This window comes from Phoxinus phoxinus, assembly GCF_949152265.1.
Source record: "Phoxinus phoxinus genome assembly, chromosome: 4".
Lineage (NCBI taxonomy): Eukaryota > Metazoa > Chordata > Actinopteri > Cypriniformes > Leuciscidae > Phoxinus > Phoxinus phoxinus.
Window position 1 is genome coordinate 22,186,788 of NC_136879.1, and position 22,350 is coordinate 22,209,137.

A 22,350-nucleotide genomic window follows, 5' to 3' on the forward strand; every position below is an offset into this window, starting at 1 on the left:
ATGTATAATATAGACTTTTATTAAATATAAAATGTATTATTCTTTGTAATATATATTTTTAGTTTTACTATTTTACTTTTCGTTATTGTTTGAAAAAATGTCTATTGACTCATTAACCTTGTTGTTATCTTTCACTAAATTAATTCATATATAATACTTAACAGTTGTACAAGTATAAAGTTGTGGTTATAATATTTAAATACTTTAACGCTTTTCATTTCAGCTTAAATTTCTTTCGAGATGTTCCAGACTTCAGAGTCTTGGCCTGTGGTGGAGATGGTACCGTTGGATGGATTCTTGACGTAATAGGTGAGTTCAGATGATGTGAAAATTGAAACCCAAAACACACTCATTTTTCAACTTATTGTTTGTTTTGGCCCTTGGTCATCAGGGCAATTAAACGCTGGATTCGTGTGGATCTGGGCTTCCATACTGCTGCCATATTGTAAATTAAATACAGGAAGTTTTCATTATAGATATAATAAAAACAGCAAGCTAAAGTTAAACTTCTTAACGTAATGACATCTGCAGCAAAAAAGGCTTTTCTTGATGTTTCAGAGGTTCTTTTATACAGAAGTGATTTTGTTATATTTGTCAAAATAGTCAAATACTTATTTTTCACAGAACTAAAGCTATTACATTCGTATCTGTATTTTCAGGGCAAATAGGATGATTATCTTTCTTCAAGAAATGGCATATTATTTATATCATCTGAAGAATAGTCTCCGCAGGTGATTTTTTTTTTTTTTTAGATGACTGTTTCCTCATTTAGTCCTTTATTTGTCAAAAATTGCCTCCATTTTTTATCAATCAAAACAAAGACCGAGTAATAGACTGGATGCTTTCAGAGGAGTGAATCAGAAAAGAACCACTGTATTTTGACATTGCCATTTATTCCATTATACATACATACACATATCTGCATGCATATATACTCTGGTTGTACATACAGTATACTGTATATGTAAATGCTTGTATGTGTGTGTGTATACAGTATATAGTTACTAGCCACTCAGCATTTTAACTGGCCACAATTTTGTTGTTGGAAAGTTAAGTTTTTTAGGGGTCTGACGATACACAAGACGAGATGATACACAATTTTGGGTTCATGAGAACAAGATATTTTAACACTTTAAAAAAAAGAAAGAAATCCTCAATGACAAAATATATGACTGGAAAAATCTTTTGTATTTGACTGAAAGTCACAAAATGCAAAACAATGCTGGTACATTTTGAAATGTTTTAACTAATCTAGGGCCATAGGCGTACCCACCAGATTTCGTCATGAGTCATTTTGTACCCACCACTTTTTTTTCTTCTAAAACCTCAAGCTCAATTTAGCCATTCTGCTGCTGCGCTGGCTACACGCTTCTCTGTTCATAACACTGCAACAACTCTAACATTGGGATACGTTCTAGAAAGGAACTTGTTAGTTTGATTGGAATCCCCCCTCACCGTGTGGGAATCGCACATGATTGGGTGATGTCGTTGTTAGGTACATTAAACCGTTAAGCTTTTTCCTACAATGAAGCAGAAACGCTTAATGTCAGATAACGTCCATAATAATTGGACTTTGGGTTAGATTTTTTGACCGTTTTCAGTGGTTATGAGGAGCAATATGAGAGAGAGATTTGGTAATCATTGTTTAGGTACATTAAACCACGTCATGTCATATTGTCAACATGGTACTTATGAAGCAGAATAGTGGGTCATATGTCTAATGCTTTTTGAAAACTTAAGGCTTTCTTCTTCATAAAACGAGTCGGACATCACATAATAATTGGTTCAAATAAAGTATCAAAAGCAAGTTATCATTTGATTTTATTAAACAACATTGTTAAAATACATAATGTTATATTTATAATATAAATAATCAACTTAATGATTACACATTACAACAATTGCCTGCCGAGGCCACCGACATCCAGCCTGGTCCTACCTACCAGACTCTGGTACATTTCATTTGTACAGAGAGTCTGGCCTCTCTTCATTGACAAGCGTTAACTTCCTGGAAGGAGGGTACTCTGTTGAAGTTTAAAACTATTGGACCTGCCCAGAGCCACTCTGGATCTGCCATAACCAATCGCTAACGTTTGGTCGTGACGAAACCTCAACTCAAACTAGCGCAGGACCTCAATGTCATCGTTCTCAGCCACTCCCCCGGTTCGCTGATTGGACCGGTGAAAAATTGACCGGGGAAAACCCAAGAATACACCGCAAACCCAGCCGTAGTACTGAAGGAAAATGAAAATTGAGCGGAAGTACGTAGGAGGGCGGAGCCAGGCTAGCCGACATGGTGATTGTTGTTGTAAAACTTTACCGCATGATCAAATCAATGTTTAATATTGGCCAAACAACATTTTATTCAAATGTCCACTTAATCTTTAATATTTGGCCACTTCTTTACTATTCAAATGCTACAGCCACTGTGACTTCTGATTTCAAAACATGCAAAATCAAAGCAAGGGTATAAACTTGGGGATGAACAATAATTACATATTTAGAAACGTATTCTCCTGTGTTGACGTAGGTTCATGTAAACGTTTTACATTACAAATCTGGTTAAATTTGTAACCATCGTATAAATTAAAAAATATTGCTGGTATATATAATATATAACTGCTATATATATATGCTGTTCTTTTCCATAGATAAATCCAACTATGAACAGAATCCTCCTGTGTGTGTACTTCCTCTCGGCACAGGAAATGACCTCGCAAGGTGCCTGCGCTGGGGTGGAGGTAATGCAAGTCATTTCAATATTTTAATTTGCTGCATGAATGAAACATTGTGGGAATCCTCCTTAAACCTAAATTTGCACTGTGTATTGATGAGCTACCGGTAACCACCTCTTGGGAAACCTCTCATATATTATCACTGTAGTATTTTCACATATGTTTTACTCATTCATGACTAATTAGTTCAAAATATTACTATTTTGTCAGTTCCTTGTCTTTAAATAGCTGGTGCTGCTCAGTAGAACCAAACCCTAATGTGACCTTTGGGTTTCAGGCTACGATGGAGAAAGTCTTCTGCAGATTCTCAAGGACATTGAGACCAGTACTGAAGTGATGTTGGACAGGTGGAAGATTGACATCACTCCCCTAGACAAAGATGAAGGAGGAGATCCAGTCCCGTACAGCATCGTGAACAATTACTTCTCTATTGGCGTGGTGAGTGAACGAATTAAAGTTGTATTTGAGGATGTGAAGACCCCATGTGACCCCTTAACAATCAGCATACTTGTACTCTTTCCCTTCCAATAAACAGAGAGGGACTCGCTTTATATGCGTCTGACCGGTGTGCTGGTCTAGTCTATTAGCCATGATCCAGTATGTGATGACTGTGAGTGGAGTTTATGAATGAAGAAGTGAATAAGGCCCCTAAGTAATAAGACTAAATGAGCTAATCAAGAGGGCTGAGTGCTTTTTGAAATGCCAAGAGCATCTATTACATTAACAAAGCCATCTCTCATCACTGCAGTGAGGAGCAAAGCTTGCCAATTGGGAATGAAATATGCCATAGACGTTACACGGTTCTCGTCTTACCGAACGGCGATCAAACACGTCGTGTGTTGATGCATCTCGGGCCGTCTGAAATCTAATGATGCTTATTACGCCGACCGCATGTCAGCCATTATCCAGAAATGTCAAGGGAAATACGGTAATTGACATTTACAGGTTTGACGGCTCTGTTTTATTTTAGATTTGTACACATCTAAAAAAAAATAAGAAATTGTAATGAGGGAGACATGCTTGGACAAATGTTAGTCGATGTCATTGAATGTCATTTCATAAATCAGATTGATTTATAAAACATTCTGTCCAGTGTTCACATTTACATAAAACAAGTCTGTGATAGACAGACAGACAGACAGACAGACAGACAGACAGATAAATAGAGTAATCATTCAGCTACAATATATTCTGCACTGTGGTGATGAATTTCAAATTTCAATGCGTTGACAAATTTAGTTGTTTGTTTGGATTAAAGAGAAGTGCAAATCTCAGTGGGATCAAGTGATATTTTTCCTATCACATTTTACATGAAAACACAAATTCCTTTCGAAAACAACTGAAAACCAATAGAGATTACAGAGCAAGTCGTGCTCATAATTGCTTAGCAGATTATGCAAATGAAAAACAATGTCTTCCATAATTATGTATATGAACTGTAGGAACTAAACAGCCAACAATTGCAGCTGTTGCCAGACAAGATGGTGCTAGAACATTTTAGCAGAAAGACATTTGCACCAAAACACAAAAGGGTATCGCAGCATCTGAACAAGTTCTTTAACTTTTAAGGTGTTTAAGTTACCAAATTCCGGTAACAATTTAAGGTCCAATTCTCACTATATACTAGTTGCTTATTAAAATGCATTTTACTTGGATATTGGCTGTTTAATAGTACTTTTAAAGCACATATGCCTTATTCTGCAAGACCATACATCCCTTAATCAAACCCAATACCGAAACTGAACAACTACCTTACTAACTATTAATATGCCGTAATTAGGAGTTTATTGAGGCAAAAGTTGTAGTTAACAGTTAGTTAATAGTGAGACCCTATTGGACCCTAAACAAAATGGAAATTGGACATGTTTTATGTAAGAGCATTAAGTTCAAAAAGAACTTTAAAAAAAAAATAAGCAGAAATGTATATCTCATATTTTCAAAGTGTTGATGTATAAAAGAAATACAAATAAATGCAAAATATTGTATAAAAATTTTTTAAATCCAAAGACTAACAAGGTTGGTATAAGAAATGTCTGTCATTCTGCAACGCATCAACAAAAACTCTCTCAAATCAAAGCTGTTCTTCATATTAACGCTTGTCTCGTTGACTGATCACCCTGTCAAGTGATATTTTGGGTAATTAGGTACCATTTAAATACCAAAGTTGAAATATCCCTCTCTGTTAGACAGGGGGTGTTATCATTTCGGTCAGAGCCAGAAGCTAGAGACAGTCCCTAATCACACAGGATCGCCTAAGATAATGTAGTCTGTTTCCTAATGACCCTGCGCTCATGTCAAAGTCATTACTCTCCCGGTGAAGGCACATCATCTGCCTGGACAAGCCGTAATTGGACTAAATGGTGAACTATGAGAGAACATTACACATGTCTCTTTATTAATTTGGTCACGAGAGTTTTGCAGTGGTAATTATCGGGGAGGGGTGGACAACGGCAGATGAAAGATAGCGAGTGATTGACTGCTGCAAGTCTGCAACTTTAACTTTAGAGTCAATGAAAGGAAATCTGGTGTCTCCTTCATGGACGCCGGATGCGATGACGTCTCTGAAAGCTCCTTGGTTTCAGCGCCGGGCATCAAACCAGAGCCAGGCCGAGGGGAGACCGTGCCTTTGCTCTCATGTTTTCATATATTGTGCAGTTTGTAAGAAAAGAGCAATACAATCTTTTAGATACACCTGTCATTTCACCTTTCTTCTTGTTCTGCGTTGAAGAAAACGGAGCCTGGTGGGACCCCGGGCCTCCCTTTGCTCTGCAACTAACAGCGGGTTTAAAAGATGTCAACAGTAAAGGAATTGATTTTTTTGGCTTCCACTAAAACATTTTTCAGCAGTGAGCTAGCAGGGGGTCTTCTGTGTGGAGGTGGTTTCATTGGAGGGGCTGGATTCACAAATGGTCCTATGAGTGTGTTTGGGTCTAGGGGGGGAAGAGAGGGAGGTATAGGAGAAAGTTTCTGCAAGTTTTTTTTTCTTTCTTTTATGTCTGAGCACACCCAAGTTCACTCATGCTTTTGTATTTTGTACAGTGATCTCCCTCCATACATTTTAGTATCATTAGCCACGTTTGCATTGACACTTTTCGGATGTGCACGTTTGTCATAAGCTTCACATTGGAATTGATCTTTGGACATGCGCACACTGCACGAATATACCGAGTTTCCCGCCGTTGACGTAGCGTGCGTCTCAATCAACTCCCTAGCTTTCCAGGTCGTGAACCAGTATATCGTGTACACTAACTCAGGCACTGGTAAGGACAGTAAGGTCCCTGACTCACTACACATTGGGACACTGATGAGTCTATTTCTGGCGACATGACAACATCCTCATTGTACATCGTCACTACTGGTATTTATGAACAACAGCAGAACTGACATCTTTCCGACATTATTTTTTTATGTTATTTAAATAAGTTATGATAAATGCTTTGCTTGTTACATATAGATGCAACATTTCAGCTGTAGATAAATTATAGATGTTAGCTAGATTATATTCATTACCTGTCTAATTATGTATGGTTATACTTAAATATAATTAAATAATGGTTTGTTTTTTGAAAAACATACATCGCGTATCATTATGTGTAGTGAATTGGCTCACATGATTTATTTTGTGCTTCAGAACTTGTGAGCATCGATGCTCCCTGCTTTTTACAGTGCATTGTGGGACTGTTTAGGGAGCGAACGTTTCAGTACACTCACACTGGAAGGATTTTGCGATTGGGACAGCCCTTAAAATGGCCGACTACTGAACTAGGGAGCTGATTGAGATGACCCGTATACTAACCATCATCCTGCCATCGCTTCTTTTCTTTGTTTTAAAAAGCAGGCTTACTATTGATCTATTTCGGGTCTGAAGCAAGGACTGTCCTGCACCACTTCACAGACAATGAGTAGAAAGACATTTTTAGAATGACACTACAGTCACTTATTAAATTGTCATTGCACATCCAATTAAGTGTTTGATTTTTACATGTATTAAAAACCTCAGAGACTGTTACACATCTTCTAATTTTACTTTAGTGGAAAAGAAGCCAAATCTTTTTTTAAATAAAAATAAATAAATTATAATTACTACCAGGGTTTGACATTATCTTTTTTTTGCTCACCAGCCACTGTGGCTAGTGGTTTTCCAAAGTTACTAGCCACTCAGCATTTACACTGGCCACAATTTTGACATTGGTCCCATGGGGGAAGAACTGCCATATACGTGTAGATATTTTTAATATTATCTCATAATTTGGCAGCAGGTATATTGGGCTGCTGTCACTTTAAGACCTGACGCACAAATCCATTGTACTGTTACGCATGCATTTCCTTTCTCAACCGTTTACGTTCACTTAAAACCTACTCGCCAAGACCGCCATTTTGACATTATTTTGTGTGCATTTGACAGAATATATCAATAAGCAGCAAAAAATAACTCAATTTAGTTATGAGAACCGGCTTTATTTGCACACACTTTGGGTGTGAGCAGAAAATCTGCAGGAATTATGCACAATCCCACAGCGAAATTCAAGCCCTGTAACAGCAACAATATTCACCCGGAGCAAATGAAACAAGTGAGTGAGGGGAGGCTGGTTTGTCTGTCAACTCACTGTCAGAGAGGTCATGAGAGTATCTATTCTGTGGAAAATTTGTATTGGAAGTGTTTCAGATATTTCAGTATCGATATGTATTGAAAAATCTATAACACCACATTGCACTTAGTTTATAATTCCAAAATAGATATTTTTTGACAACACTACATTGCACTTAGTTTATTATTTCGGATGCCTTTGTAAAAAACTACAATTGAGAAATTTATATTGGCTATAATATATAAAATTCAAGTAGGAGTGACTGCGTTACACGCCACTTGTCGAATCCACCCACATTTGGCGGGTGTTAATGTCAAGCCCTGATTATTACTCAATAACACGCGAGACATTTTTAGCCTTTACCCATCAAAGCAAAAATACAAGGTCTAAAATCAGCAAAGGGAGAAAACTGATAAAGTTGGAAATTAAGTTTAATCCGTTTTCCTGTATGTTGTGTATATTTCACTTTTCACTTACGGTAAATGGTTTTGTGTAACTGTCTAATCATCAGAAAATGTCCCACTGTATTCATCATAGGTCAAACTGTTTTGAGCCGTATTGCTGTTTTCTGTGAATATTCAACATCTCAATAATATGCCAACAAAAATTTTACTTTAAACAAATGATAAAAATACAGTTTCATGGACATTCAGAAATATAGTAAATTTTCTCAATTCACCCCGTCTATAACAATTCATTATATTCTTAACTCCTCCTGCACCTGCTAAATGAAATATGCATATCTTCTATAAGGTGTTTAAAGTGTCAAGTTGGTCTTGCTTCTCCCCTTTGTCCTTACAAATGATCAGGCCTTCAGAATCTACGTTTCTCAATCAGGACATATAGTCAGTTTACATTCCAACCAGCGTCTCTATACATCACCATAGCAACAAAACATTTACAGACTACACAAAGTACATGCATAGCGCATGCAAGTGCATCTGAACCTCTAACCCGCAGATGTCAGATTGGAAGAGTATCTGCGACAGGCGCCAGCAGAGCTGCAGCATCCTGTTGTATATGTGTGTGTGTGTGTGTGTGATTAATTAGCCCAACCACGTGTTCAGTCCTCTTGTCAATACTCATCATCGTTGGCTAGAACCCCAGCAAAGAATCGCAAACACCTTATCTGTTAACACACATACATATGCATGGAGCCCAAACTTGTTTCCAGTCACGTGGAAGGGAGATCAGGCCCGTAATTGGGGCTCTGATGTTGTGTGGGGAAAGGAATTTCGTTTTTTGTCGGGTTTTAAAATACATTCATCTGGTTTTAAAATAAACACGTCTCTTGTCTGCGACGTCTCTGACGCGGGGCTTTTGTTTATAGCTAATGACCCATGATAAAACCATCATGGAGCCATTCAATGCAATCCTCAATCTGTTGTCTTTTCATCTTCACACAGCTGTTTTGTCAAATTCAAGATTTTAAGACCCAGATGCACAGCGGATGATGAGAGAATCTGACACGCGAGTTTAATACGTCAAAGGCCCCTAACGAAGCATTGTCAGAAGCTCACGAAACATTGATGGCGGTATAACGGTGTGCATAAAAAAAACTGATCTGATTTGCTTTTTTCTCCTTTTGTAGGATGCATCCATCGCTCATCGATTCCACATTATGAGAGAGAAACATCCAGAAAGGTTTAACAGCAGGTACCGCTCTTACTCTATCTGTGTGTTAACAGCAAACACTTCACCAACACTGCATCTTAACTCCCACTGTTTTGTCTGTCATCTCGATCTGTAAGCTCGCCAGCGTGTCTGCTGGGTTTATTGCCCTGATAACTCTCCTTCCCCCCTCAGGTGTGTCTTTGAGACTCCTGCCATGCTTTTACTTCCCAAAAATTAGATGAAAATGTGGGGTTGTATTGTTAAGGATCCCAAAATCTGATCTTGAGCAGAATAACCTTCTTAGAGCCAGATTTACTAAACAGGGCACATGGGAGTGGAAAGTTCTGCGCATGATCTACTGATCTACGCCTCTTCAGCGCTTATTTCTCACTGTGTGTCTTTAGTAAATCCTTACAGTAGTTTTTTAATGCCAAAAGAGGATTTGCGCTGGCGTAAGTGGTTAGTAAATCTGGCCTTTAGTCCGAAAGAAGAATGTTTTTAATGTGATACTATAAGTTAATATGTGCTTAAGAGATCTAGAAAGATTTTTAAGGTCACAACCTTCACGATTATAAGGACTAAATGCAGCAGTTGTGGATAGGATGTAATCTGATAAAAAAAAATCTGTTAATTAATTATAATGATAATACACTTTACTTTATATACAATAATACTTTATATATATATATATATATATATATATATATATATATATATATATACACACAGTGCTGGGTGCATTACTTATTGAAGTCCATTACTGATTTCAAATTACATGGCAACAATTGTAGTTTGTAAAGTAATCTATTAATATAATCAAACTACTTTTTGAATACTTTTAGATTACTTTTGACCTAATCACATTGAATTGAAGAGAATAATATTGTACCATATTGATATAAAAATACTAAGAAAAATGAAAACATTTCAACAATTTCAACATTTCAGCATTTCAACATTTCAGAAAACAATAAACAATTCTTTATCATCAACAACATGAAGTGCATTAAACTAGAAGACTTTCTGAATGGATATAATCGATAATCTTTTTTAGAAAGGAAAATTTTAAGAAGAATCAATAAATTCTGAATGATTTACTGCCAATGTGTGAATAATATTTAATCATGTAATCAATGACATAGTAATTGTAGTCTGATTACAAGTATTTTAAAACGTAATAGAATCTAATTACAAGTACTTAATTTAGGGGATCTGATCACTTAATCCAGATTATATGTAATCAGTTACTACCCAATACCACCTCTACCAGATAATCCCACAATCTGAATATTAGTATGGATTTTTTAAGGCTTAATATTGAGGCAACTATAAATAAATAGATTTCCCCAAAGAGGCTAAACATTGTGGCTCTCTGTGGTGTTGTTAATACTTTGTCCTGTTTGTTTAATCCGCCCTACTCAACCAATGATGTAAATTTGAGGTGGGATTTTCTGTTTGTCTAACCAATAGTAGACCGGGAAACCTGTTTGAAAACATTCATTACTTTTGCATCTGCATTTAGTGATGCCAGTGTGGCAGATATTATAATCTTCACCTTTATTTTATCATATATATTGCTATTGGAGTCACATATAGTGAGACAGGTTTATTCAATGTAAATAGATGTACTATTTCCTCATCTTTTAGCACTAGCAGAGCTTTCAAGCAACAGATGTAGGTGCTCCTTTGTGTTGGAGTGTTTCATTCTTTGCTGAAAGGATCTGAGTGATGTGGAACATCTGTGATTAGCCCACAATGTGTGCACCTTCTAATGATGAGCAAATTTGATATCCATGCTCCCATTAATATTTAATGTCCCAATAAGTCAGTACGAACGCAGGCGAGTAATTGGTTGGGTAATTGAATTTGCTTGGGTAGTTTGACATCATTTTTCCATCACCGTGATGACACAAGACCTTCAGGAGAGTCTTTTAATAATCAAATGATAATTATACTTTCTACGTGCGATACTATTTTTCAAAGCTGGCGAGCAGATAACATTTTAATTTGAGGAAATCAGGATTGGCCAGAAGACAGAAGGCTTGAATGTTGACTGTTGATGTTGATTCAGATCTGCGTGGGACATATAATCAAACAGCATTCTGATCACACAGGAGCCTGTGTACAGGAACCGTTTTATACCACTGTGTCTTTTGAATAATGATTAAGATATTTTAAGAAAATTATACCATCTGTTATTTGAATTTGATAAATAATTCACATGAGAGAATGGGTTTAGATCTCTCTATTACATAGTATCTTTTCTCCCTCAATAATGTATGATCATAGTTAGGAAGGTATTGCAGATTTTTTTTTGTTGGATTTTTCTAGGAACCTTTTACAAATATATAACGTTTTAATATATCATCATATTACTGAAGCAAAGGCCATGCATATCTGGGGGCTATTTCAAGTTTGATAGGTGGATTTTAAAGTACATGTATGTATGTATACGTGTGGTGTGTATGGTTAAGAGAACCATTTACTAAATTTTGTCTAAAAAAATGTCTGTAGTATAAAAGTCAGACACCAATGCCACCCGTTTTGCAGAATGAGTACCGGTAGTCAACCCAGTTTTTCGTCCAGTTGATCAATGTTTTTTCCCTGTGCATTATTGGTTACTTCACACAAAATGTTTTTAGACCATTAACCACATTGCTTTAGGCTAGCAAGCATAGGTCTAGCATATCTATGTTAGGCCATTGGTACAATTTTGCCAGTCTTCTCTTTCTTAATATATACCGTAGCACTGAAATTAGCATCTTTTTCATGACTTTTTTGGCTGTTTTCTCCATGCAACTTTTCCAATCTCTAACATGTTTTTCCTGTTAACACTGCATGTTATTGAATGTCATTGCATTGACCTTAGCGAAGACACAAATATTTGATCGGCTTAATGAGCAACCCAACAATGGCCAATTGGTTTTTAATTATAACACGGCGTCGTCTTGTTGATAACGGACGCGGGGTCTTGAGCGAACTCGGCTCCCTAGTTTTATTTGCACCTCGGGTGATTACCAGGAGGAAAGTGAGAAGATTTGACACTTTGCAGATAGATTAATTTACTGCTGGAGTAAGACCAGAGGGTGATAATGAGGTCGAGGATTAAAAGCAGACAATCAGTGTGGCAGCGTCGCGTGGACTCGTTAAAGTACACTTTCTCTCTCATCGCTGATCATTCATGCGCTTCCAAGATAATCTCTGTCTTCAAGATGATGAGAAAAAGGAGAAAAGAAAGCGTCTCAGTTGTCTTCGGCTTTAGGAACTTTATTATTACACTACGTGTGCTGTCTTTTTTAATGTGTGGTCTTGTGGTTGTAACCATGCGATTGCGTTTTCCACCACAATGCCATAGTAAAATTGTGTTAAGTTGGTATTAATCATCAGTCACATCTAAAAAAAACAATGCCGTTTGAAATCCTGTTGCAATGTTTGATGCAGATCCCATATTAAATTCAGATTTGACAATAATAGCTACAGTATATGGTATCGTGGTGAAAAAAGTCAAACTCAATCTTTCCACATAAGTTATTTTAAAAGAATATTTAAACCCATCGAATTACTTTGTTGTTGTTTTTGTCCAAATCTTTTTATATTTACATTTTTTTCTATGGATACAAACAAATTATATTCTTTGTATCTGTTCATACGGTAGATTTATGCTTTTTAAATTTCACTTGTCTTTTTTTTATTTATTTATTTATTTATTTATTTTTTTATCAGTACTGTTCAAAATTTGGGGGTCAGTAATATTATTATATATTTTTTTTTAAAGGAAATTAATATTTCGATTTTTATATTTATATTTATTACTTAAAATGTATATTCCTCAATGAATCCACCAAAAATTAGTTTCCACAAAAAAAAAACGTTTTCAAAAATGATAATAATAAGAAACGTCTGAGCAAATTTCAGCTTTGCCATCACTGGAATAAATTACATTTTAAAATATATTGAAATAGAAAACTGCTAATGATATCACAGTATTACAATTTTACTGTGTATTTGATCAAAGAAATGCCGTCGTCTTTCAAAAACATAAAAAAAAGTTTACTGACCCTAAACTTTTTATTATATTTTTAAATTTTTTAAAGACTTGCTTAAGGCTTTTAGTTGTTAATTATTGCATTGTAGCCATTTCCACATTCACGCCAAGTGTTATTGATGTATGATTTATTTTAGCCGTATGATACTGACCAGCGAGGAGCGCTTGAGCTCTACTGAGCCGTCTTTGAAACAGCCTACCGCTGACCAGAGTGTCTCCTTAAGGGTGACATGCTCAGCCTGAGGCGGTCATCTTTAATTATTCTCTGTTTAACCTTTCCTCAAGTCGGAGGGAGGCTGAACCATAGAGGGCCGTTTAGCGTAATGAGGGTCCTCATCAAAAAGCTAACGCAGGAGCTAAGACTGTTTGACCCACTGCTCTCTCTCTCTCACACACACACACACACACACACGTAAGCCATCGCACCAGGGCCCAGGGCACCAGCGCTATGCACACTGCTCCTCATTTCAAATGAAATCGCTGGTCTGACTGGGATGTCATCTATAATTAATGACCACTTCAGAGTGTAATTTATAGAGTTCTCACCTGTGGCCCTTTCCCCATCCCTGCTGGACTTTCAAACCCCTCCCAGCTCCACCCACCTCCTCATGTTCACACACTACTTACACACAGAAATAGCAGACAACTCCACCTGATGTTTGCCACTTCACATACCTAACGTTAGAAGATGATCTCATACGTTGCACAACCATGTAAGTCAGGTATCAACACTTATCGCACCAAAAAAAAAATCATAGAAAAGTGATATATATTATTTGTTTGTTTTTATTTTATTTATTTATTTGACCAGTTTCTTCTGTTTGTATTCTTTATTGGTCCCTGCTGATTTTTCAGACCACAGACCGCAGTTCATTCAAAATATACTCATATGTTCACCATATGTTGTTCCAAACCTGAATGATATTCTTTAATCATTGAAACACAAAATTTGATAAATGCCTCAGTGTTTTTTCTCTCCATACAATGAACGTCAATCGGGTCCAGTGTTGTTTTGGACCTCAATTTCATTGTTTGGATTTAAAAAAAAGTTAAAATTAACCTATAAGTCACATGGACCACTTTTATCATACTTTTATGGTGCTTTTTTTTTCTTTCATTTTGGACTTTGACTGCCATCTTTCAAAATAAAGTACAATGCTGTTCAAAAGTATGGGGTTGGTAATATATATATAAAAAGTTTATTATGTTTACCAAGGCTTCGTTTATTTTATCAAAATACAGTAAAACAGTAATTGTGTGAAATATTATTACAGTTTAAAGTATATTTTAAAATGTAATTTATTCGTGTGATGTCAAAGCTGAATTTTCAGCATCATTACTCCAGTCTTCAGTGTCACTTGATCCTTCAGAAATCATTATATAATATGCTGTTTTGGTGCTCAATTCCTTATTATTATTATTCGCAATGTTTTTTTTTTTTCAGATTCTGTTTAGAAAGTAAGAACAAACATAATTTATACATAATGATACATATTTTGATACATATACATATATATACATATTTTGTAGAATTATAATTGTCTTTACTGTCTTTTTGTATCAGTTTAATTTAGTTCAAATAAATGTCTGACTCCAAACTTTTGAACAGAAGTGTATAAAATCTAGAAATCACAGCAACCTCCCTTTCATTAGTGGGTTTATTGGAAGACCCCATTGCGTTTGATTTCAGATTGATGGCCGTCCGCCAGATCCTCTATGGTTTAGTCTCGTTCATGTTTGTAGACGTGCCAGGACTTGCTGTCATCTGATTACCTGTGTTGCATCTCTTAGACTCAGTTGGCAGATGCTGGTCTCCATCTGCAGGGCCTGTGAGACATTCCCCATCCGTACTGGAGCCGAATTCCACAGGGAAGCCCTTACTGTACAAGAGACTGAGTGTTATACGTGTGCACTGATGACTGTTGTGTATCACAGATCACTTGTACACAACAGAGCTGTAGTTGAGTTTTAGGTGTCGATGTGCACTTGGTCCCTGTGGTATGGCCAGTAGTCAGATAAAGCCCAGCGGTACTAGAAAGGCCTCCTTTCCCCGCTGAGATCTCCGGCAACCTCTTCAGTACCCGCAGCCCCATGTGGAGCCACTGACTCCTGCAGGGCCGCCAGCTGTCAGGGAACCTCTCCTCCCTCACACTCTCCAGCCATTAACCATCACTCGGAGTCGAGAGATCCCGCTCTACTCGCATGGCAGGCCTCCCTTTACTCTTTTCATTCCAGAATGCGCACACACCAAACTATTTTAGCTTAGTCTTTTGGTAGGTTTAAAGTTATTAACATATTTTTTTTTTAAAGGCTACCTGCTAAATGCATTACTCTTTCACTGAGCTTGTTGCAATGCATTCTGGGATTGTTTCTCCACAAAGGATACCTGCCTTAAGTAGTCCAAAGCGAGGTATTTTAAGAGGCAACAATGGATTTGGATAATCTGGATTACGTAATCAGATTCCTAATATTAAATACTTGTAATTCGATTGTTACACTTTAAAATACTTGTAATCAGACATATACAGTTATTATATACTATATGCAGTTACTTTTTAGTTACATGAATACTTAATATTCAGGCAATGAATTATTACAAATTTACAGATTCTCCATAATTCTTCTCATTTTTAAGATTCTCCCCAATTTAACTTTTTACAAGTGTTTTATTTTAATTGTTTCATTTTAAGATATTTTTACTTGATTATTACCTTTTCATTCATTTCCGAACCCCCTGCAGTTCCTACACAAACCCCAGTTTGAGACATGTTTAATGCACTTCACGTTGTTGATAAAGAGTGAAATAAATTTTCTTTCTCTCTGCATTTTTATATGCTAATATGCTACAAGATTATTCTAGTCACATCAATGTGACAAATGAGTTAGGTCAAAAGTAATCAAAAAGTAATCAGATTGTATTTCTAAAATGTGCAACGTAATAGATGACATTACTAACTACGGTAACACTTTATAATAAGGTTCATTAGTTAACATTAGTTAACTAAATTAGTTAACGTTAACTAATAATGAACTGCACTTATACAGCATTTATTCATCTTTGTTAATGTTAACTTCAACATTTACTAATACTTTATTAAAATCTTGTTAACATGAGTTAATGCACTGTGAACTAACATGAACAAACAATGAACAGCTTTATTCATATTAACTAACATTAACAAAGATTAATAAATACTGTAACAAATGTATTGCTCATTGTTAGTTCATGTTAGTTAATACATTAACTAATGTTTAATAAATGAACCTTATTGTAAAGTGTTACCCTAACTACAATTGCCATCATGTATTTTCTATTCAGTAATGGATTACTGTCTGTAAATAATCTACCCAGCACTTGTAATATGTACAGTGTATATATATATATATATATATATATATATATATACAGTGCTATGCATAAGTTTAGACACCCATGCTAAAGTTGACTAAAAAGAGGAATAAAAAATCATCTTTTGGAAATTGAACTTAATGCCTTAATTTAAAAAAATAGGAAAAATCCAACCTTTAAGGACACCAATTTTCTTTGTGAATGAATAATGTATCGTAAATAAATAAATGTTCTTCCTTAAAATACAAGGTGCATAAGTTTGGACACCCCTATGTTAAACTCCCATAGAGGCAGGCAGATTTTTATTTTTAAAGGCCAGTTATTTCATGGATCCAGGATACTCTGCATCCTGATAAAGTTCCCTTGGCCTCTGGAATTAAAATAGCCCCACATCACCACACACCCTTCACCATACCTAGAGATTGGCATGGAGTACTTTCCATAAGATCATCTCTCAATGCAAATCAAACCAGCTGTTAGGCTAACTGAAATAAAACCATGCCAATCTCTAGGTATGGTGAAGGGTATGTGATGATGTGGGGATATTTTAATTCCAAAGGCCAAGGGAACTTTATCAGGATGCAGAGTATCCTGGATCCATGAAGTAACTGGCCTTTAAAAATAAAAATCTGCCTGCCTCTATGGGAGTTTAACATAGGGGTGTCCAAACTTATGCACCCTGTATTTTAAGGAAGAACATTTATTTATTTACGATACATTATTCATTCACAACGAAAATTGGTGTCCTTAAAGGTTGGATTTTTCCTATTTTTTTAAATTAAGGCATTAAGTTCAATTTCCAAAAGATGATTTTTTATTCCTCTTTTTAGTCAACTTTAGCATGGGTGTCTAAACTTATGCATAGCACTGTATACATATACCGGTATTTAAGTTTTGTATTTTTTTTCATAACATTCTTTATATTCCTAGTATATCACATATCGGTATATAAAAATCATTTTTTAATAATTAACTTGAATGTTCTACAGAAGGCTGTATTTATTTGATAAAAAATAAAAAACTGTGAAATAACGGTTTTCTATTTTAATATATTTATAATTAGTTTTTTTGTATTTTTTAAGCATGCTGCCCCCCCCCCCCCCTCTCTCTCTCTCTCTCTCTCTCTCTCTCTCTCTCTGTCTTTGAAGTGTCATGTTCTACAAAACAGTGCATCAGAGCAATCCTGACAGAGGTAGTTATATCAATGTGATATTTATCACCTCAGATAAAGAAGAAATTAGTGTGAGAATGAGGTCATACATCACTACAGGTTAGATTAGGTGTCAAAAGAAAAATCGATGACAAGACCATGTTTGCCTTTCTCAGACGCAGCAGAAAGTGACGAGAGGCAAAGTCGCCTCGGGTCCACAACGCAACCATCACACTTTGCCTCAGGTCCCCATTCAGTACCACTGCAAAGACACATAGTTGAGACAATGTTGATTCGCGACACTTTATGTACATTTTTCGTACTTTGTTTGACTCGGTAACCTCATTTACACCTGTTTCACATGTAAGAATAATCCAAAATTTCATTCCAGCCCTCCTAGTGTGTGCATGGATCTTTCCCACAGTCTTTAGTGCAGATGTGACCCGTCTATCAGCCCTACTTGTGTGCGTCGGTGAAAGGGAACAGAACAGATGGGAATCCGATTGAAGAGATGAGATGCTCCTAATTACCTAATGAGCAAAGGGATCGGCTTGATTTGTCGCTTTAGCACTCTTGTTAGGTTAAGTGGAGGGAATCGACTAAGGAGCCATCTTGGCACAATCTATCCTGATCTTTTGCTCAAATGTTAGCAATACTGGAACTCAGAGGTGAAGTCTAGCGAAAAGACACGTTGTCTAAAATCTACAGTATGTTAGAGATCCTGATAAACTTCTATAATGAAACTACGGTATATATATTTTTAGTCTTTACTTCATTGTTATCATCTTTGGCTAATCATCTTTGGATTTGTTTTTATTTTTATTATTTACTTTGTTCCAAACCTGTTTTTTTTCTACCTTTCTCATAAAAGGAGACTTTTAATCTTTTACTTTTTATACAAGTACAGTTTACCTTGACCACTTCTAACCCTAACTATATGTAATATAAAGCGGTATGAAGTCTCTTTGGTTGTTTAAAAATCATATTTATTTAGAACCAAATTTTCTAGAATTTTCAAGAATTTGAAACAAATTATTAGTAAGAGTTCCAGTCAAAATGAGTTCAAATGATGTAACACAGACAGACACTTACTGTACTGTACATGTACAGTGTCTGTTAACCTTCTCAATTAGATTAAATATATGCTAACAAACCATCCTTCGAAATTCTACTCTTGGTTTTAATGCAGCATTTAATTAGACATATAATGAAGCACATGTTAATCCAGGCATCCAGTATGTCCTGAATGTGTGTGTAACTGTAAGTACACACTGGGAGGAGAGTTTTCAGCCTCCGTCACAATGAAGAAGTGTGTGTCCGTTTAATCTGTGAGGTGTGCATTGCCCACCTCTCCGTGTGCGCCGTGTTTTCCTCATCAGTTCTGCCGTATATTGACCATGTTGCACATTATAAATCAAAGGCGGCGAGGTTCTCCTGCAAGTGGCTAATGAAAGCTCATTTTTAACGTCACTAAATGGTCCTGACAAAAAGTCTAATGAGGAAATCAATAATTCAGCGATTGTTGTCCTGCTTATACTAATAGATCCAGGTTGTTGGGGCTGGGATGCAGTGAAGAGGGGGCCATTTTTTATTGCACAGTTTCTGCACATCAGCGTGTTTTAAAAGGTTTTCTTCCCGCCGCGGACCCCTGATTGATAATCTGTTGTGGATTCGCTACTGATGCGAGGATTTTGGTCGGATTCAGTTTACGGGCATCTAAGAAGTGCTGTTGCCATTAATATAAATTTAATCCATTCTGTGTGAAATTGGGTGAATAATACCTGTCACCTCCCTTTTAATTATAGAGGCACAGATTGATGTTAGAAACATAATGCGTCTTTTCTGTATTTATATTTGATTGTACAATACCACAAATGTTTCTTTTTATACACTCTTACAAATAAAGGGTCCAAAAGGAAGTTTTCACAGCGATGCCATTGAAGAACCAAATTTGGTTCCCCAAAGAACCTTTTAATGATCAGTTCTTGACTTAATTTTTTTTCTTAGTGTGTTGAACATTCAAATGATCTAAATAACCCTTTTCTACTACATTTTGTGCAATAGAAGGTTCTTCATGCAACCATCAATGCCAATAACAAACCTTTATTTTTGAGTGTACCATGCTAACAATCACCACGGATCACCACTTACTTACTACGTCTTATTTTTTCCTATTTTTCCTTTAACTAGATCCCATTTTTATGCATGGGATTGTGTAATTCTCTAAATCCTTGGTGGTTTGGTCTTTTCTGTAGAAGGTTCAGGTGTGTGTGTGTGTGTGTGTGTGTGTGTCTGCTGGTAATGAAAACAGATGGTGGTTTGTTCTGGTGAGGTCACTGATCATGATCCTGGTCCCAGAGAGGCTTTGTGTGGGGTGGGGGACAGGGGTCCGGCTCCACAACCCACTCTTAATTGAAGGGGCAGCTAGATTACCCTCTCTGAACCCTAGCTGGGCTCTGTGATCGTAGGGGTTTGCGCCATGTGCTTCAGTTTTTGAGTCGTCCTGGATCATTTTCATGCCAAGATGGGGACCAGACAGTCATTGTGAATTACTTTAGGTGATGCATTATTGTAAATTCATTCATTTTGATTTGAACCTACAGTCTTGCAATTACTAGTATACTAGCACTGATAATAAAATTCTGCCCGATACAGATAAACTGTTAATTATTTAATAGTCCGATAACTGATAAATTACTAATTTGACTGAAACAATTGTTTTAAATGCTAAAAGTAAATGTAGGCATCACGTAAGGAATAATTGATGACGGGATTTTGAATTATTCGAAAAATAATGCACACCCGAGGTGGTAACAGCGTTCGGCTGCAGCATCTCTACTAACAGAAAACTGTAAGTTTAACTGCTTCAAGAACATCGCTGTTATTACCTCGTGAGAAATGTCATGTAGCTTTTAAGTTGTTGAACTATTTTACAGATAAAATCATCAGAGCAGCAGAGAGAGAGAGAGAGAGAGAGAGAGTGGGAGAAAGAAAGTTCATGCTTTTCGTATATTAAAAACATAATTGTGTGGCAAAAACATGGAAATAATTTGTCATTTTTATCCTATTGTTTACTATATTTATTTTCTTGGTCAGTGTAGTTTTGGTTTTATTTACTGTTGTTAGCTGTAAGGGCCTTTGAAATAATTGAAATAATTTGGCGAAGTGATATGGAACTGTAATGCGGTCGAGACCTGGCTGGAAATACTTTAGCCGTGCGTTTCCCGGAAAATAATTGCACACCTTAGAAAGTTCGCCAACCAATCAGATTCAAGCATTCAACAGCCCTGTAGTTTAAAATAGTATAACGTACAGTATGAAAAATGTATATTATTTTCAAGATTAGCTAAAGATTACATTAATGGTATTATTAAATGATTTAAAGAATAAAGGTATAATAAAGTAAGGCATGTAATCACCTAAATGTTAAAATAGGTGAATTGTGCTTGCACAAACATTAAATTTTGGCTGATAACCATTATGGTACCAATATATCATGCATATATATATATATATATATATATATATATATATATATATATATATATATATATAATATATATATAGGTTAGTTACCAGCTCAGATATTTAACCACTACACTCAAAATGTTGTTTTTTTCTCGCAGCAAAGAAATATTTTGGGTTCCTCAAAGAACCTTTTGGTGAAAGGTTCTTAAAATAAATATTTTTGTTTAATGCAAATAATAATAAAAAAATCTGAAGAACCCTTTGTGCAAAGAAAAGGTTCCATGGATGTTAAATGTTCTTCTTAAAACCATAGATGCCAATAAATAACCTTTTCATTTTAAGACACCACACCACTCACCTAATGATTGATAATGATCTATAAAAAATACATTATCCATAAAAATCTCATACTACTTGTTGGTTTCAGGATGAAGAATAAACTTTGGTACTTCGAGTTTGGCACCTCGGAAACCTTCTCCGCAACTTGCAAGAAGCTGCATGATTATCTTGAGGTGGAGGTAATGAGAATAAGTGAGAAACCACATGCCTTATCGTCTTTCTAACACTTAAACACCCCCTGCAAAACCACTGCAAAGAACTGTGGCGTATTGTTTTAATACAAGAATAATTGTAATATTTTACCAAAATGTCTTTCAGGATTTTGTTGTTTTTGTATTATAACAAAGAGCAATTTATTTTCAGTGTGCTTGTGCTTATAAAACAGATGTAGATTTATTTATTTATTCATTATTGATTGATCGATTCATTCACTGTATAATAATTGTAATTTAAATATATATACTATACTGTTCATAAACACGCCTTGCAATTCTTTCCCATGTTTTTTTGTAGTGTGATGGTATCACCCTGAACCTCAGCAACATCTCATTGGAGGGCATCGCCGTCCTGAATATTCCCAGCATGCACGGCGGTTCCAACCTATGGGGAGAGAGCAAGAAACGGAGGGGTCACCGTAGAACAGGGAAGAAGTCTCCAGAAAAGAAGACCACAATTGTTGACCCCAAACAACTCATTTTTGCTGTCCAAGGTATACAAACGCATGCTCGCATATCACAAATCGTATTGTAGGCTACTATGCAGGGCAAAATGAATGAGATGTTGGGTTCTGATTCCCATACAGTTTTTAAACTTTTCAATCATTTATTTTATTCGTTTTTATTTTTATACATTTATTTTTTACTGGGGGTCTATTCAAAATTAGTTTCTGTGGTAATAGACATTATGCCAAAAATGCTGTCAATAGAGCTTAACTTGAATTGAACCTGGAACATTTCTTTAAGGGTCACCTTAACATTACTGGTTTGCAAAGTCCTTGTCTTCACACCTGATTCATCAAAGGCAACTTCAGAGAAACTTTTCTTTCATGATGAATATTTCAC

At 36.0% G+C, this 22,350-nt stretch overlaps 1 protein-coding gene across 3 annotated transcripts in view; it reads left to right on the plus strand.

Annotated features, from left to right (window-relative positions):
• Positions 1-22,350, plus strand: part of dgkb (diacylglycerol kinase, beta) — a 56,031-nt gene that overhangs the window by 19,475 nt on the left and 14,206 nt on the right. For 2 of the 3 annotated variants that reach the window (XM_079609713.1, XM_079609712.1), the window contains exons 16-21: positions 224-309; positions 2,652-2,741; positions 3,013-3,173; positions 8,916-8,980; positions 21,378-21,468; positions 21,803-21,998. In XM_079609713.1, the coding sequence (XP_079465839.1) occupies positions 224-309; positions 2,652-2,741; positions 3,013-3,173; positions 8,916-8,980; positions 21,378-21,468; positions 21,803-21,998 (689 nt within the window). Of the gene's footprint in view, positions 1-223; positions 310-2,651; positions 2,742-3,012; positions 3,174-8,915; positions 8,981-21,377; positions 21,482-21,802; positions 21,999-22,350 lie in introns of those variants that run through there. The other variant, XM_079609714.1, reaches the window with a different exon arrangement.